The sequence below is a fragment of the Arvicanthis niloticus genome, chromosome 13 (genome assembly GCF_011762505.2).
Source record: "Arvicanthis niloticus isolate mArvNil1 chromosome 13, mArvNil1.pat.X, whole genome shotgun sequence".
Classification (NCBI taxonomy): domain Eukaryota; kingdom Metazoa; phylum Chordata; class Mammalia; order Rodentia; family Muridae; genus Arvicanthis; species Arvicanthis niloticus.
The window spans coordinates 60,756,115-60,775,081 of NC_047670.1; the positions used below are offsets into that span (position 1 = coordinate 60,756,115).

The 18,967-nt window shown below is 53.1% G+C and overlaps 1 protein-coding gene across 4 annotated transcripts in view; it reads right to left on the bottom strand.

Annotated features, from left to right (window-relative positions):
- The window catches only part of Celsr1 (cadherin EGF LAG seven-pass G-type receptor 1), a 136,049-nt gene extending 124,808 nt beyond the window's left edge, over window positions 1-11,241 (bottom strand). For 3 of the 4 annotated variants that reach the window (XM_076911833.1, XM_076911835.1, XM_076911834.1), the window contains exon 1: window positions 7,593-11,241. In XM_076911833.1, the coding sequence (XP_076767948.1) occupies window positions 7,593-11,181 (3,589 nt within the window). In that variant the 5' untranslated portion in view covers window positions 11,182-11,241. The remainder of the gene's footprint in view (window positions 1-7,592) is intronic. The other variant, XM_034517509.2, reaches the window with a different exon arrangement.
- Window positions 11,242-18,967: the final 7,726 nt, after the last annotated feature.

Consider the following 18,967-nt stretch of genomic DNA (forward strand, 5'->3'; position numbering starts at 1 on the left):
GCCACCCCAACATCACCCTAAGGCCACCTTCAGATGGACTACACTCTTTGGTTCAATTAACATGGGTACACAGAGGTTCCAGAACCAACCCTCCCTCAGAACTGTGTCAACCAAGCAGATTTCCCCTAGCCCTGTGGCTGCTACCCCTGCTCACAGGACATCCTGGGGGCCCAAGGTCTTCACTGGCTGCCAGTGAGGCCTCTTATAAGTGGACAGACATCCCTGATAGCTGTCCTATCATGCTGGAAAAAGAAAGAAGGACTGACAGACACAAAGACCAAAGAGCTGAGCGGCAAGGGAGACCAGTCCCCACAGACTGCTCACCAGCCCACCAGAGGAAGGGGATATTTAGTCTCTCACATCCAGCCTAACCAGTGTGGCACCCACAGTCACTGATGCTATCTCAGGCAGCGTCTCTAGCAGCCCTCACCATCCTCCTACAGATGGTGCCTGCTGGTCCAGCTCCACTGAGGAAACTGAGATCCAACCACCTCAGGAAGATAGACCCTGTCTTCAACATGTCACGTGACCCGGGAGGCAAACTAAATCCAGAGGCCCAAAGCCGAGGCCATAACCATGGGGTTAGGGCCACCTCCTAAACCCATGTGCTCAGCCCACCTTCCCTGGCTAGCTGCTTCCAGTGCCCAGGTCTGGATACAGACAATGCTACCCGTCTCCCTCCATCAGCTCCCTCCCATCTCAGAACCCAGGCTGCGGGTAATGTGGTCTGGTGGGACAACAGAGATGAGAGGGATGGAGTCTAAGAAAGCCAGTCCTCCCATCCCAGGGAGCTGCCCTCACCTAAGACCTCAGCAACCACTAATCCCTAAGGAAACATCCACAGCTAGCCTTTGCTGGGAACCAGCAACACCCAATATCCAAGCATTCCAATAGAGCAGCCCCATGGCTCAAGGAAGGCAGGAAAACCAAATGCAGGGACAGAGGAAAGAGGCTGGTACGGCCTGGGGAGAGGCATACTTCACCTCCCCTCTGACATTGGCTAGCTAGTGACCCCGGGACACGAGGCTATCTCCATGTCTGGAAAATAGGGAATCATCACTCTGAGGAAAAGGCCCCAGGCACTCAGAGCTCACCTGCTCACCCAAAGTTCACTTTTCATGAGCAGCACCCCAGGAAAATGCAGGCACAAAGTCCCCAAAGACAACACACCTGTTCCAACAGCTCTGGGATGTGACATGCCACATACTGTGTACATTTGACTGTAGCTGCCTGCGGCCACAAGTCAAGTGGGTTCACCTGAAAGGGGGGCTGGGAATGAAAGGGGACGGAGGAGAAGAGAAGAAGCCAAGACAAAGTTCTCTGATCAAGGCTTGAAATTTAATAATTGGCTTTCACATATAAAGGGAAAGCCCCACCCCCAGCTTCTCTTCTCGGTTCAGCCTAGGGGCTGGGCAAGGAGATAGCAGTCCGGAAGGTGTCAAGGCTAGCTCAGCAGGCAGTCCATTCTTCTTAGCTCAGGTAGCAGGCTCCAAGGCCCAAGGCTGGTAATGCAATGTCTTTCCTAGGTCTTACAATTGCTTGATCTATTGTGGTAAAAGACTTGCAGGCCTTTTCGGGCCTGGGGGAAGGACACATTTGACACCCGATCTCAGCTGACCAGTCCAAGGAGTTAAGAGCCAGCATGACTCCTCTCTCTCATAAAGGGGTCCTGAGGTACTAGGGAAACATTCAAGGTCAGTCTCTCAGAAACCTACTGTGCCCTGAAAGGAGTTAAAATTGTGTTGGAAAAGCTGACTGAAAAGTGGACCCTGGTGTGTGGTGTGTGTGTGTGTGTGTGTGTGTGTGTGTGTGTGTGTGTGTGTGCGCGCGCGTGCGCGCGCGCCTTTCTCCAGGTCTTCAAGAGATCAGATCCTACTGCAGCTACATAGACAAAGGACTGATATGGGCTTTCTCACTTTAGGAACCCAAAGGTAAACACAACACAAAAGGTAAATGGATCACCAAGGTGTCCCCAAGTTCTCACCGGAAGCACAAGTATGAGAATTCAACCACAGTTCCCTGAAGGGAAAAATCCTAGCCCTGCCCTTTCCAGCCAAGTCCCCAGACACACAAAGAGAGATTCAAGATGTCTTTGGGATATCCTTGCCTTCAACCCTCTGTGTGGAGCTGCCAATCTTTGACCTGGCAGGAGCTCTGCCCTTGAATCCCTTCAGATGCACAGCTAGCTTATTCCAAAAACAATCCACAGAAGTTGGCTGAGCGGCTGGTCTCTCAGACCCTCCAGTGAAGGCCCCGGCTCTCCATGTCTCCTCAGGTGGCCTCTTCTTACCCTTCCAAGCAGAGGTCGCCATGTTGGGAGGCAACAGGAAGCCAACCAAGGTCTTTCACTGCAGCCTCTCCCCACGCCACACCAAAAATTTAATTCTGGTCATTTGTGCAAACCTGTTTTCAGGTTACAGGACAACAACAACAACAAAAAACCTTAGTAAACGATTTCCCCCACCCCAAGGCTACAAGCTAAAAGAATTGTGCCAAACTTATGAGTATTTTCCACATGCTCTGCCTCACAGGATAAGATCTACCTCTGTTTGAATCCCAGTGCTGGCAGGGACAGAGGCCCGTGGCACAGGGCCACACACCACGCCCCAGGCACACACACTGCTGCCAGGGGCCCCCACCTTCCACCATTCACTTCCCCAACAGGTTTCTGATGGCAGTGTGTCAGCCTAAACCCAAGTGGTCTTTTTCAATGGTGACAGCAGATTGTGGATGAGTTCAGGTGTCATCAGGAGCATGGGCCACTTTTGAGGCATGTCCACTCTCTGACTGTTGTCAAGGGCCCTGAGTTCCACCTGCCTGCTGAGTTCCACCTGCCTGCCACTGTACGTGGGGCTGAGGTAGGTATCTAACTGTATCCTGGTGCCCTGTGGCTGGTGGTTGGGCCATATCCTAAGCCTTTCCTTGTGCAGTGACTCACAGAGACACAGCACTACTGCCCAGCAGTGATAGTCACCCCAACTACCAACACCCAAAGGTGCCAGGGTCCACACCTGGTGAACATTTGCATGGCTGTGTGTGCACACACATGCATGCGTGCATACACACACACACACACACACACACACACACACACACACACACACACGTGCGACAGCTGGGTCTTAACCCTTTCTATACCTTATTCCTAACAATGGTGTTCCTGTTCATGAGAGGGGACCCTGGACTCTGGCTCTTATGGAGACACAGAACCCATGTTGGGCTCACTTTAGTCATACCACTAACCTCAGGTCCCTGACTCAATGTGCCATTGATCGCCCCCTCCATTCTTCTCTGCGTGTCCCTGCCTGCTCCAACTCACACAACTCTTCCCAGCTACTAGCTCACTCAGTCTGTGGTCCCCCAGAGTGAGACCTGGGCCCGATCCTGATCACACACATCTTGTGTACCATGCCCTACTGCTGCCACAGGCTAAGTACCCTATGCGTCTTGCCCTTGCTTATCACGGGAATGGGATGATGACAGTGTTGCCTGCTGCCTGCATCCTGAAGTAGCACCACAAGAACTGAATATGCCCTGACAGGCCTGGGGAGAGTTCCTGACACAGAGTACATCCGTCGACTGCCGCTGACGCTCTTGTCTTCTGGGATCTGATGTCCTAGCCAGGCACATCTCTGTCCTGCAAATCACACTCCACAGATACACCCTCAAGGGACCAAGACCAGCCTCCTGGGCTTCCTCTATTTTCCTTCACCCATGCAGCAGCAGCAGGTGGGACATAGCACAGCCATTGCTCTAAATGCCCCTGACAAAGCTAATGGGCCATAGGATCAACCCTCTCCAGATACAAGGAAACCTGCCACTCCAGGCCCCCCTACCAGGTACCTGCTGCACAGTCCACACTGCACAGTTCCTCTCCACCACTATTGCTTGGATTTTCCCTGCCCTCCTTGAACTTATCTCTCTCTATATCTGTCTGTCTGTCTGTCTGTCTGTCTATTATCTCCATCCATCTTCAGAAGGCCTGAGGCTACACTGACTTTGCACACAGTAGGTATTCAATAAGAAACATTAGCCGGGCACATTGGTATATACTTTTAATCCCAGCACTCAGGAGGCAGAGGCAGGCAGATCCCTGAGTTCCAGGTCAGCCTGGTCTACAGAATGAGTTCCAGGGTAGTTCCAGTACATAGGCAGTTCCAGGGCTACACAGAAAGACCCAGTCTCAAAATAAACAAATAATAAGTAAATAAATATTAAATGCCAAAATCAAACACCAAGCATGGTGGCACATGCCTTTAATCCCAGCACTTGGGAGGCAGAGGCAGGTGGATCTCTCAGTTTAAGAGATCAGCCTGGTCTACAAGAGTTCCAGGACAGCCAGGGCTATTGCACAGAGAAGCCCTGACTCGAAAAACCAAGATAGATAGATAGACAGACAGACAGACAGACAGATAAAATTTAAATACTCCAAGTTATCCAAGCCTTCAGTTAGCTGGCTGCCCAAAGTGCCTTAACTCTTCCCAGCGGTTTGTGTCACTGAGTAAGGCCAACTCTGCCAACAGGGTGGTTTAAGCACCTCTGATTCTTTGCTAACTGTTGGGTTTTACAGGAAATATGACACGGCATGTCCAGACCATGCCTGGTACAACCATCCACTCATTTCCTTGTTTGAAAAGTCACTGCGATATCCTGTATTTAACTGGGCAAATACACTCTAAAGCTGATCAAGCCTAGACGACTCTGCGCCGTGCACTCCCCACTGAGTTCTGATGTTTTCTGACATGTCTGAATGACTCATCAGCTAGTCTTTTTGACCCTACAAATAATACTTTTCCCACATCCACAAGTCTGTGACACATATCAATAGCAGTGGCAGGAACTGTGCCTTCCCGCCAACAGCCATGTTCTCTAAGGCGAGGTTGAAGGCCTGAACTACAGGCACCTACATGTTTCAGGTGTGTTAAAAATGTCAATGCTGGGAGCTGGTGAGAGGGTGAGAGCAGCCACCAAGCCTGACAACTGGAGTTCAATTCCTGGGACCCACCTGGTGGAAGGAGAGAACCAACTAAGACTAACTTTCCCTGTGTCCATAAGAAAAAGACACCAGCACAGAATAGAAAACAGCATCCAAACACCCCACAATAGAAAAAAGAGCACCTAGAAAGACCAGCACGCAAAAATGGCAGCTATTTGAATTATCACCTGCTCCGCACCTTCCCCCAGGACTCCAGCCCCTCACCTCACACACTGCCCCCAGTCTCTCAGCACCCCATCCCCACCAGGTACCCCTCCCCAATCCGTCAGGCTCCTCTCAGGGCTGAGGGCTCAAAGCCGGCAAGACCCAATCACCACCAAGCCGAACATCCAGCACTTCAGGGTAGTAATAGCTTCAAAGGCGTTAGGACATGGCTGTAAATACCGTAAAGCCAATTACTCGGCACTGAAAGCTCTGCTGAATGAGTCTGAATCAACAGCTTTCCCACACTGTTCCTTCATAAAATGCAAGAGTCGCCTCCGGGAGAATCCAGGCCTCGTCAGGTCTCTTTGCTGGCCTGCTGTTGAGACCTGCAGGCCTTGTGGTCACAGTGAGTCTCTTCTTTGAAGAATGAAACAGCCAAAGGGAAGCAGCATGGCGGCATGCACATCCTAACAGAATACTAACAGATCGCCCAAATGGAGGTGGAATCAAGTCAGTTCAGTAACTCATCCCTGGAACCTCCTCCCTCGGTGGGGTAAGCTTTCATCCTGATCACAGAGCCCCTGCCCCCACAGACTATTGCTCCACACCTCTGGGCCTCCCCAGTGTCTTTATGCAGAAACCTCCTGTAGCCATTGGAACAGTAGGAACAATGTGAGAGTTTCGAAAGCTGCTGGGAGTCAGAACCAGAGGGAATGATCATCACACAGCGGATGTGCAGAGGCACATGAGGCCCCAGGTTCACAGGAGAACACCACCTCAGACAAGAGTCCCTGATGATTACCAAGCAACAGGAGCCCTGAAGCGCCACAGCTGTGGTCAGACTGTGCAACGACACAAGTACTACAAACCACCCCCCTGTGAATCGATTCGTTGCAGACACACAAATGCCCCCAGTTCCCAGCATGGACCTGCTCCCCCTTAAACACTCTTACACTCTCCCCAGATCTAGGTGATGTGTTTATAAAAGGGACCAGCCACACACCAGTATAGTATAGAATACTTTACTCAGGGCATGGGGAAGGTGTGAGGAGACAGAAGAATCAAGAGATCAAGAGAGAGAGAGGAGGGGCAAGCAGCCCCTTTTATAGTGGGCCAGGCCTACCTGGCTGTTGCCAGGTAACTGTGGGTGTGGAGTTTAGACAAAATGCTAACACTAGGCCCAACCGTTTTTTTGCCAAATTTTCTACTCTATTTTATCTAGAAGACACAGAGCAGAAGGAAACAGAACCTACTAGAAGCAGCCACAACCCTGGTTAACAACTTAGGAGTTCCAAGGTGGTCTCTCCACTTTCTCCCCAACAGATCGTGACCAAAGCCATGTTGGGTCACCACACTGCTTCAAAACCAAGCCCTGAAGTCCCACATGATATTAAGAGACCATTGGAAGGGAACCTAGTGACCCCTGGCTCCTCCTGCTTAAGAATGTCAGTCAACAGTGCAATGGGACAAGTAGAAAACAGACCTTCAGTTCTATCACATCCCATAATCTCCTGTCTACAGGAAACATGGACTCAAGGCTCCACACACCTGAGCCCTCCTCCCTGGTATTATTTTAGTCAGTGGCCTGTCCCAGTTGATGGAATCCACACCTGGGAACTCCAAGCAGCCAGGGTCCCTCCCAGAGCTACTAGGGCCCTTAGCCCCCTGCTCAACCCTCTCTCCTCCGGGTCTCCCAGCACCCAGGCCTTGTTCCACAGCAGGTTTGCTGCCAGGCCTGAGCTGGCTGAGCTGGCACTTCCTCTCCTTTCTGCCCATCCTCCTGCACCTCCCCACCAGCCCTGAAGCAGGCTGCTGGTTCTCACACTAAGTTGAACAGCCTATGAACAAACTCCCAAATTATAAGCCCGAGTCCAGGGACCGGAGCCGAGATCAAACAGGGTTGCACTTTTCAAAGAGTCACCCAGAGGCAGCACACACGAGCCCATTGTTATTATCTGGAGGAGACAGAAAAGCTAGACCAAGGGATCCCCAGCCATATTACAGGGTGACTCAGGGACCATCCAGCAATTTCCAACGGTCCCACCCGGGAACTAATTGGCACATGGAGCAGGGAGTGACCTTTGATCCTTCCAGACAGCCATGCATGCAGCAGGCTTACTAAAGAACATCACCGGACAAACCAGACAACTTGGATAACCCCAAGGCCAGGTTTTTAACAGCATGATTTGGGAAAAGCATAGAAAAACCCTACATTTGAGCTTGAAGCAGCCCAGGCTTGCTCCCCACAAAGCTGCTGAGGTGAGGGGCCTCCTCTTCCGCAGACCTGGGTAGGGAGCACACCCCACCATGCAAACCAATCACAGGAGCAAATGCCAAGATGGCTGCCCAGGCACTGCCCATATGTGTCTAAGCATGCCCAGGCGGCTTCTGGCGGGTCCCCGCGGCTCTCCGGGAGTCCCGAGGGAGCAGCTCCTGCCCACAGGCCACTCACCTGACACAGACACTTCCATGAGTGCCTCCAGTGGCCGGTTGTTGTCCAGGTCCCGACTGAGCTGCAGCTCTCCCGTGGTGGGATCCAGCAGCAACAGGCTCAGCTCATTGCCTTGCAGGAAGGTGTAATTGAGGCTGTCAGATAGGTCCGGGTCATGGGCTGGGATGCGGCCGATCACACCACTGGGAAAGCTATTGGATTTATTGGTGACATAGTTGTTGAAGAGGATCTGGAAGTCAGGCAGCTGTGGTGGGTTGTCATTCTGGTCCAGGAGACGGATGTGCACGGTGGCTCGGCTGACCAGAGGAGCAGATGTGGCTTGCACCACCAACATATAGTCCCTCCGGACCTCAAAATCCAGCTCCACCAGGGCACGGAGGTCCCCGCTCAGTAGGTCCAGCTGGAAGACCTCTGGCACGTTGCCCTCCACGATCTGATACATGATCTGGGCATTCGGACCTTCATCCGGGTCATTGGCCCTTATTCTTGCCACCACTGATCCCACAGGGCTGTTCTCCTCCACAAACAGCTCCAGCTCATCCTTCTCAAACACTGGGGGGTTGTCGTTAATGTCCAAGACAGTCACCTGAATCTCCACTGAAGCACTGAGGGGGTTTGGGTTGCCCCGATCTACAGCTAGAGCCCAAAGGTTGTACACGGCCACATTCTCTCTGTCCAGCCGGCGCTGGGTACGGATCACACCAGATGTTGGCTCAATGTAGAAATCTCCATCTCCGTCGTCCCCACCCTGGAAAGTGTACAGGAGGCGGCCATTAGGGCCTGAGTCCCGGTCTGTGGCAGAGACCTGGAGGACACTGGTAGATGGGGGTGCATCCTCGAAAACAGAACCCTGGTAGAAATCTCGAAGGAACCTGGGTGCATTGTCATTGGCGTCGAGGATAAGGATCTCCAGAGAGGTTGTGTCTGACTTCTGAGGAATGCCATTGTCCTGAGCCGTGATGGCCAGCGTGTAGGCAGCCTGGTCCTCATAGTCAAGTTCCGTCATGGTATAGATGGTGCCGGTGTCGGGGTCAATGCGGAACTGTGGTACTGGATCCTCTAGCACATAAGTGATGCGGGCGTTCTCACCCGTATCCTCATCTGTGGCACTGATGGTGGCAATGGAGGTGCCCACTGGCCTGTCTTCACTAACACTCACCGTGTAGTGGGAACTCTGGAAGACTGGCCTGTGTGTATTGGCATCAGTGACATTGATAAAGACCTGTGCAGTGTGTGAACGCGTGCCATCGGACGCGGTCACGGCCAGCACATACTGCCGTTCCTGCTTGTAGTCCAGGGGCAGTGCCAAGGTGATGAGGCCACCACCGCTCTGGCTGCTGAGCGCAAAGCGGTTGCGGGTGTTTCCACCCGTCAGCTGGTAGGTGATCACACTGTTGGCATCACGGTCTCGGGCCCTGAGGGTCAGCACGCTGCTCCCCACAGCCGCGTCCTCATTCAAGCGCAGCTCATACACAGGCTGCGTGAACATGGGGTCGTTATCATTTACATCCAGCACCATGATGGACACGCTGGCAGAGGAGCTCATGGGTGGTGAGCCGTGGTCCACTGCTTCCACTCCAAAGCTGTAGTGTTCTATCTCCTCACGGTCCAGCTCCGCACACACAGTAATCCAACCCGAGCTGTTATGGATCTGGAAGGGAAAGTCTGGAGCAGAGGCGGGGTTCTCAGAGTCCACACTGCTGCCCCCCAAGACAGTGGAGGTTATGTCCACCAGACGATACTGCAGCCGGGCGTTCTCCCCTGCATCTGCATCCACTGCCTGGATGTGCAGGACTGAGTGGCCGAGGGGCACGTTCTCCAGCACGGCAGCCTGGAAGGGGCTGCTCACAAAGATGGGTGCATTGTCATTCACATCTAACACCTGAACTGAGACCAGCCCTGAGGAATTAATAAGAGGAGGCCGGCCCCCATCCTGTGCCTTGATGCGCAGGGTGTACTCCCGGATGGCCTCGAAGTCCAAAGGGTTGATAACATCCAGGCTCCCAGTAAGTGAATGCAGGTAGAACTGACCCTTCAGGTTGCCACTAATGATACTGTAGTGTATGGCTGCATTCTGCCCCTGGTCTTTGTCAGTGGCCTGGACTCGAAGCACAGCAGTGTTGACAGCAACATCTTCTGGGACTTGAACCACATAGCGTTTCTCACTGAACTGGGGGTAGTTGTCATTCTCGTCTTCTACCACTATGTGGACGGTGGCTGAGGCACTGAGTGGGCCTGGGTTGCGACCCTGGTCATTGGCCTCTACCAGCAGCTGGTACTCAGCCGCTTCCTCACGGTCCACCACAGCCCGTGTGCGCACGACACCCGATCGTGCGTCTATCTCAAAGACACCACCTGCGCCCTCCAGCAGACGATAGCGCATGTTGGCGTTGGAAGGAGCATCCCCGTCGGTGGCACGGATGGTCAGAACCTCATAGCCCACCTCGAGGTTCTCTCGAATTCGCTCTCGATACTCAGACTGCTCAAAGACCGGGCTGTGGTCGTTAGTGTCACTGACAGTTACGGTGAGGTAGGTGGCAGCTGAGCGCCTCGGGGAGCCGTGGTCCACAGCACTAACTTTGAGTACATGAGTGTCCTTGGTCTCGCGGTCCAGGGCGCGGGCCGTAGTCACTGCACCCGTGGCGGCATCGATGAGGAAGTAGCCATTAGAGCGCTCATCGAACAGCGCCTCCATCTGGTAGCTAAGGCGTCCTGCTTCGCCTTCGTCTGGGTCGTGCGCGCGCAGTTCGATGACCGCAGTGCCCGCAGGCTCATTCTCAGGCACTGACACCTGGTAGCTGGGCAACGGGAACTGCGGGCTCGTGCTACTGCCTGCGCCCCGCCTAGACCGTCGCACCACCCCCGCCCGAGGTTGGGACAGGTTAGGCGACGATGGCGACACCGAGGGCGACTCTGAGGGCGTACCGGAGGTCTCCTCTATTAGCAGCTCTACCCAAACGGCGCCTGCCGCGCGTCCCAAGGCGCACACCAGACGCAGCCCAGCTGAACCTCCTGGCCGCAGGCAAATGGGTCCGCGCCTGCAGCGGGTCCCTGCGACCGGTGGGCAGCTGCAGGCCGGGAAGTTGGTGATGGCCTCAAGCACCGAAGTCAGCGAGGCTGCGCCGCCGCCTGAGGCCGGGAAGCAGAGCGCATCTCCGAGCCCAGGCACGGAGCGGACCGCCCGAGAGCGCAGCTCCGCACCGCCGGCCGAGCGGCGCAGCAGCCGGACCCCACAGCGGGCACCATAGGCGCGTGCCCTCAGTACCAGGCTCGGGGCCGTCGGGGCGCCACGAGCGATCAGCCGGACCTGCTGCGGCAGCAGTCTCCCGGCCAAGCGTGCACAGCCCCGGGTCCCCGCGCCTAACCCAAGCCGCCGACCCGCCACTGGCCCCTCGCGGTTCACGTCCAGCACCTCCCGAGGCGTGCGCGTGGTGTCCAACCTGTAGATCCAGCCGGGTCCGAGGGCGAAGGAGCGGGCCCCGCCGGGCACCCGCAGCTCCCAGGCGGCTGCTCCCAGCCCCAGAGCTGGCAGGGCGGCGGCGGCCAGCAACACCAGCGCGGGCAGCACGAGCGGCGATGACGGCGCCATGGCCCGGAGCCGCAGCCCGAGCCGGGCGACGGAGCACAATCCATGCACCCGGCGCACCTCCGCATCCACCCGGCGCGGCCGGGGGGCGGCTCCCGCGCGCCTAGCGCCGGGCCCTCGGGGCGGCCCGCGCTCAGCCTCCCCGGGGGCCCTGGCGAGGACACCGGGGGCCGCGCGCCCGGCCTCCCGCTCAGCTTCCACTTCGAGAGCACTTTGCGAAAGTTTGCCAAGTTGGTTTCAAGATGGCTCCTCCGCGCGTCCCGGGAGGGCGCCGCGCATCAACCTGCAGCGGCGCCGGCTCCAGGCGGCTCCAGGTGGCCCCAACACCGACTCCGCTGGGCGGGCGTGGGAAGTTGGGCGGGCCCGGGGCGGGGCGGGGGCTGCGATCACCACACGGCCCGCAGACCCCGGCGACGAATTTCTGGCTGGGCCGTAAGCTTTGCCAGCGCCCCCGCCACTCTTTCTCTCCCCGCCCCCGGCCCCGCCCCGCCCCCTCCCAGTCGCTCATTGTTCAACCCAGGGTGGGGGGATGAGGAAGAGGGAGCCAGCCAGGAGGTGCGCGCCCCGATGATCTCCATGGAGACGTGGGGGCGCGGCCCTGGCGGGGGACTGGACTCCAGCCCCCTCCCTTGCGGCCTCCGCACCCTGCCTCCGCGGGGGGCGGGGCCCTGGGGGCGCGGCGCTCAACTACGGCTCTAGGGTCCCGAGCCGCTGCTGCCAAGAGTGGTTTGTACAGTTCCTCTGGGCCGAGTGGGGTTCAAGCCTCGCATTGCACCTGGCAGGGCTGATCTAAGAGTTAGCCGCCCCTGGCGTTGTGAGGGTTAGATCTAGGGTTCCAAGACACAGAGGTGCTAGAAAACTTCAGTAGAGTCGTGGCGGTGGCAGGGGACTGGGGACTGTTAGACTCCAGCCTCACGGTAGCTAAAATGCTTGAGTCCAGATTTTGAAATCTAGCGGGCAGCTAACCGGACTCGGGTCCCTTTTTGTTTAAAGTGCAACATTTAAACGGAAAGAAAAATAATCTAGTTTAGAAGTGACAGTGGGAGGGACCTTGTTACCTTCCGCATGCAGTGGTTCCTGAACACTGGTGGAGGGGGCCACCTGTCACCAAACCACTAGTTACTGCCCATCAGGGGACAAGCAAACACTGAAGGGGCAGGCTCCGTGAGAGCCTGGGGGAAAACCAGAAGAGGACTGGAGAATCTATGAAGTCCAGACGTTCGCTCACACGCAGCGAGAAAGGGTGGGGCGTGGCTTTAGATCTGCAAGACAACGCCTAGAATCCTAAGGAGCACACCTTGAAGGCGGTGCTTCCGAACTACGGAGGGGAGAGGCGGAGCTTTGAAACATTTTCCCCACCTCCTTGAATGGGGTCCAAGCCCACTACAGCCCCAGTCACGCATGGACACACTGGGGCAGGCCTCCTGCCTTTGAAAGATTTCTCCTTGGATCGATTGAAGGAGTGGGGCCCTAAAGGGCTGCTTGGTCACCATCAGAGTTGGGTTTTCTAGACAGGTCCAGCAGGATGACACAGGACACAGGGTGGCTTTAAAAACAGTCAAGGTATTTCCCTCAGCATTTATAGCATATGTATGTGCTAATAATGGACATATATATGATATTACAACATATATATCATACATATAGCATATAGTTTTTGTCATAGATGAATCGCTGGTTTTTCTCAATAGCTGAAAATGATCTTCTCTTCTCACTGGGAACAATAGATGACGTTACACTGACCTGAAAATAAGGTTGTTTTTGGACCCTTGTCAATCTTGGGCGTCCTGCTTTAGAACTGTGTATGAAGAGGGTAGGGAAGGAGACAAAAATCGAACCCTTAAACATGACAGGACCAGGACCACTGTACCCCAGGATGCTTTTGGAGGTGCACTTGCAGGAAATTCAAGGTTCTGTAGCCTCAGGAAGAAGAGCTCCGGGACGTGGAAGGGAGAAACCAGGAGCAGACCCCCCCCCCCAAACACAGGCACACACACACACACAGTGCATGTTGCAATAGGACTTTAAATATGGTGGGTTGGGTTTAAATAAACAGAATTCAAATGCATCGAGTAAGTTGGGTATGGGTGCTTTCCTGGAATCAGACACCTGCAAGCTTCCAGTTAACATTTCCTGGTCCCAGAGATCAGGCCAGCCCACAATGGCAAATCTGGTTGACAGGCTGTCAGCAGAGGCCAGTAAGAGTTTTCTGTTCGTAGACAGGTCGGGAGCAAGCCCCAGTCCACGGGGTGGGGGCCGAGGGTGCCCCTCTCTGAACCTGGCAGAGTTCATTTCACAGTGCTACTAAGTGCATAAGCTACGTCCTCTTTCCCTGTGCACATTCAGGCCCAACGTTTTAAAAGGCAGGGGTGAAAAGACAGGCTGCAGCTTGCGATGGGGTTTCAGGGTGGTCCAGTAGCATCCAAGGGACAGAAATGGGGTGTAGTTCAGTGGTAGCGATAGAGGGCCTACCCAGAATGCTCCAGGCCCTGGCTTCTAGCCCTAGTACTACAAAAAAAAAAAAATAATTAAAAATATATGCACGGAAAAAAATATATGCACGGGAAAGGGATTTGTAAGGATGGAACTGGGAGGAGAGGAGGGAGGGAGCTATGATGGGGATGTAAAAATGGATAAATAAAAATTATTGAAAAAATAATATACAGGCTTCCTGTGAGAACAAATATCATCTATTGGGGCCTGTGGGTGGGAATATATCATTTCATTCTAGAATACATACTTTGTTTTCTTTTAAAGAATTATTTGTTTATTTTATCTATACGAGTATTCTGTAGCTGTCTTCAGACACACCAGAAGCATCAGATCCCATTACAGATGGTTGTGAGCCACCCTGTGGTTGTTGGGAATTGAACTCAGGACCTCTGGAAGAGCAGTCAGTGCTCTTAACCACTGAGCCATCTCTCCAGGCCAAATAAATACATATTTTGTTATGTGTCCATGGCCAAGGAGAGGCGGGGGCTGTGGCTTTTAGTTTTCATCCCATTTCCCACTGAGTCTGTGCTAGACAGTGGTCCAGTTCACCAAATAACTTACTGAAAGGAAGACATACACCTGGGGCTTTGTAGAGGGATGCAGAATGGGGTGGGAGGTAGCCTCATCCGGCACTGCCTGAAGGACGTTCCCTAGCCTGGATTTCTAGCTGGCCATCATCCTGCTCAAGGAAGCAGTCCATGTCATTCTCGTGCTCTCTTGAGATTGCTACCTGAGGCCATCCTGTTCACAATGATTTAATGTGTGGGGGGTTGCTGCCACCACTCCCAGGGGCGCAGGGGGATATAACTGATGTTTCTATTTCAAAAGCATTCCAAGGTATTTCACATCAACTCTAAAAATAGAGACAATAAAAACTTAAGCAGGAGCTATGAATTTCTGGAGTTGAGTATGAGTTTAAAGTGCTTTTTGCCGGGGGCTCGAATTGAGACCCACATGAGTTCTGGACTCGGTTTCTTACCTCGTGCATTCCTGAGGTAGCTTTTGAACAGGCAGTCCCCCTAAGAAACCGTCTCGCAGAGAAAGTCCAGGTGCAGTGTGATCCACTCCTTTGCTTTTAAAATTCACAGGAAAAAAAAAAAAAAAAGACTTCTGAAAAGTAGAACTGAGCCCATTCACCCACCCGACCCTGGCAACCTTGTGTTTCCGGAGGGAGTTGATTCATGGAAAAATCATGAAATTTGAGACATGAAACAAAAACCGAGCCTTGCATTAATGAGGACGCTAATAGACACAAGAGAACAGAACGAAGGGATTTAGATCGTAATCACCCATGTCATCCAACCTGGCTTCTCGGGAGACACCAGGTCCGTAACTTATGACAAGAAAGGAAAAATATTTTCCTGCTATGGAGGCGCCAGAACCAACCCAAACACTGGCAGCGCCATTTCTACCTCAGCACAGGGTGTGGTTTCCCTGGACCCCTACACAGGCACGTCCTGGAACTGGATCCCTAGGGTGTCCCCTGAGATGCCAGCCCCTGATCCACCTGTGTAAGGTTTAGGAAAGTCCAGGCTCCAAAAATGATCTGAAAAGATCCAGGGTCTCTCGGCTGGGTACCTACGCAGAAATGGAGTCTCTCCACTGACTGGAAATGAGGTGAATGCGGGACGGCTAATCTCATGCTCAGAACCTCCTTGTAGTGCCTCCGGGTGGGGAGAGAAGGCTATGTGTTCCTCGCCCCTACGGCACCCTTCCCCTGCAGCTTGTCTCCTTAGGTCCTCAGTAGTACACGCTGTACAGGACCCATCTCCAGGCTGCACTGACGCCTAGTGGCTAAGCTATGTCTCTACACCTCAGAACATCCCAAGTAGTCACCTGTTCCGTAAAAGTACCCACCTACCCAGGTGCGCGGGGGTGGCAAGGACAGTAGCCTTTGGGCTCCAGGCTGCGGCACCGAGAGCCACACTCCAGATGGAGTGTGCACCCTAAGGGGCTCAGACCTGCACCTCAAGTCTTCCCTGAACACGCAGCCACATACTTCTGGGATCTCGGAGCCGCCTCACGATATGCAGTCCAAGGGTTCCCAGCCCTACTGTAGACTGTGGCAAACTAAGGTTCCAGGTGTACGGTCAGAGCTGGTGGCTAGACTCAAGGACGGAAAGTGAAGGGTCAAATCGTGCGCCAATGCACCTGGAAGGGGCCAGCTGCTCCACCAGAGGGAAACCACAAAGAGCCAACTGGGATGGACTAGAAACTTCAGAAAGAAGACAGCCAGATGCAATCAGAACAGCATCGATCCTGCCTATGTCACAGAACCAAATGTCCCTGTTCCTGTCACTAGCGTTACTAACCCCCTGGTCCCCAACAATTGCACACTCTTGAGGTTGTCATGGAGAAGTAGTACTACCCTGCTTGACAACATTCCTTCCCTACACACCTCCTGTTTGCATGGAGACAGGTTTGTATAAGACTTGCTATAGTGTGGTAGCAGTGATTGGTGAGGCAACCGTCTCTGGCTACCAGTTACGCTGTGGTTCTAACAGCTTTGCTTTCTGCACAAGAAACTTTGTTAAGGAAGATCTTAACATTCTGAAAAGAAAGGATAGACCTCCATGTGGCCATGACTCTACCTTTTCTGAAGTTCATGACTGGGTCCATGAGCGTATTCACCATCAGTTCCACACTTTTATCACCCAGGGAAACCTCAAATCAAGAGCAATCTTCCACACCCTAATCCTCCTCTGCCCTCAGACCTGCTGGCCAACCTCCTGTCTGGAACTGTCTCTTCCAGAAACTTCCTTGTAGACTCTCAATGCTTGCCTGTGTCTGGCCTCTGTCCATCAGTGCAGCCTCAGTTTTACACCTTCCCTGAAGGCTTAGTCTCTGTGGTGTGGGTGTTTCACAGTGCAATTAGCCAGTTATCAGTGGACTGGGACATTGACTCTACTCGTTAAAAATAATTAATTATGGTCATTATTAGTTAATAAGTGTTACTAATTATTAATTAATGAATGTTGATTGTTTGGAGTCATCTCGTCCCCTTTTCTTTTTTTTTAAAAAACAAGACTCGCACGTGCACACAAAGAAAATGGAGTCTAAAGCAGGGAATCGAACTATTAACCTTCCCATTGCAAAACAACCTCTCTATCCAGTGGAGCCACAGAAAAAAATAGTCCCCCCTTCTTTTTGCTTCCTTGTTCTTTCCCCCTTTTCCTCCTTCCTTTCTTCCTCCTTTTCCTTTTCTCCTTTCTTTCCATTCTTCCTTTCTCCCTCCCTTCCTATTCTTCTTGTCTTCTTCCTTCCTTCCATGCTAGCTTCAAATTCACAATCCTCCTGCCTCAGACTTTGAAGTACTAGGATTACACCACATCTGACTCTCACCTTTGAGCATGAGGGGGAAAAAAGAAGATGCTGTTCTCTGCGTAAAATTGCACATAAAAAACTTTGAATTTATTCTTTATTTTCCCATTTTTTACTTTATGGCTATGACTCTTTCATCGATGGCTCACAGGGGACTTTCCTTGGGGACTTTTCTTTGTCCTTGCTGAGCATAGGGAGAGATACTAAAGCTGACTGGAAGTGGCTGGCGGGGTCTGAAGGGAGCCAGCTGCCTTTGCTTCACTTCTTCCTGCCTGGCACGGCTGGACTTAGGAGACCACGGAGAACATAAAAATGGTGACATTTGGGCTGGAGTTTGTAGGCAACTCAGTGCGTCTTGCTTGTGGAGTAGAAGTGAGGATGTGAGAGAGACATCAGGATTCCTCACTGTCTGAGATGGGACAAGGCAATCAGTATCTTGGTAACTAAGGCAGATGCTATAGCCCTTCCAGTCCGACCCCCCCCCCCACACACACACCATGCCTAGCACACACTGATGCTTCTTAGGTCAGAAAGCCTTGTTTCTGCCGAAGCCCTGAGTGTGTCTAGGGATCATTCAGCAAGGAAGCTAGTTTGAGGGACTCAAGCACCCTACCCAGGGATGCAGAAGATGCTCTGGGCCCCTCCCTGCTTCTGGAGGGAAGATGTGGCTGGGCATGGCTGTGGGGGTCCTTTCTTGTTGAGTTCTTTGGCTCAACATATAAAACTTCAGGAATACAGGTGATATAGGCAAGAGTAGTTTGCTCAGAGGTTCTACAGAGGAAAAGAAAAGTACAGAGAAGATAGAGCTGCCACCAAATATGAGTTATTCTCTCTCTCTCTGCCTCTCTCTCTCTCTCTCTTTCTTTCTCTGTGTGTGTGTGTGTGTGCGTGTGCGTGTGCGTGTGCGTGTGCGTGTGCGTGTGCGTGTGTGTGTGTGTTAAGGTCTCATGCAGCCCCAGCTTGCTGCGCACTCGGCCTGCAGCTGAGAGTGACATTGAACTTGTGAACTGCTCTGAATGCGCCCTGGGGCTACACCCATTTGCTCCCCACTTGGCTTATATTAGAGATATAAACCAGGCTGCAAGTATGCTAGGCAAGCATTCTACTGACCGAGTTATCATGTTAAAAAAAAATAAAATGAGAGCTGCAGAGATGGTTCAGCAGTTAACAGAAATGGGTGCCTTTTTGAGAAGAAACAGGTTCAGTTTTCTGCATCCAGGTCCAGTGACTGACACCTGCCTGTCGCACCTGCCTGTCACTCCAGCTCTGTGGAATCCCAGGCCCTCTTCTAGACTACTCAGGCACTGCTCTGACACACAAGTGCAAACACACATGCTCGTGCACATGTGCGCGCACGCACGCACGCACCTGGTCTGTGAGCCTAGCTACCTGAGAGGCTGAGGGAGGAAAGTCACAAGCTGAATGGCAGCTTATGCTGGAGTGAGACCCGGTCTCAAAAACAACAGCAAAAGTTAAGAGGACTGAGGGATGTAGTGTTGCACACGCCTAACATGAGAGAGGATTTTTGCTAAATAAATATGTGTTGTAGACAGACAGACAACCATAGTTCTCTGGCCCCCAAAGCTAGAAACTACTCCAGTTGATGCTGCCTCTGTGAATTCCCTTCCTAGGACACTGACGGCCATATCCAGGAGACCAAGGCATGGAGGAGAGGACAAGTACTTCTGACAGGTTGTGTCCAGTGATCAGTGACAGGAAAGTCTCCCTGTTTGTGTCTCTGTTACAATAGAATGCCTCCTCCCATCTCCCCGCTGCCATTTTCACGGCTCTTAGTGCCTGAGACCAGCGCCCCCCCCAACAGAGATGTGTTAGAGACAGAGTACACATTCTGGCTCCTGGCGTTGGTCATAGGAGAGGGTAAAGCACACTTGCCAAGTACAGGGAAGGACCAAACTCTCTAAGATGGGGGGACAGAATGTGTGATCGAGCCCAACAGGCTCCCCGGCTGTCAGTA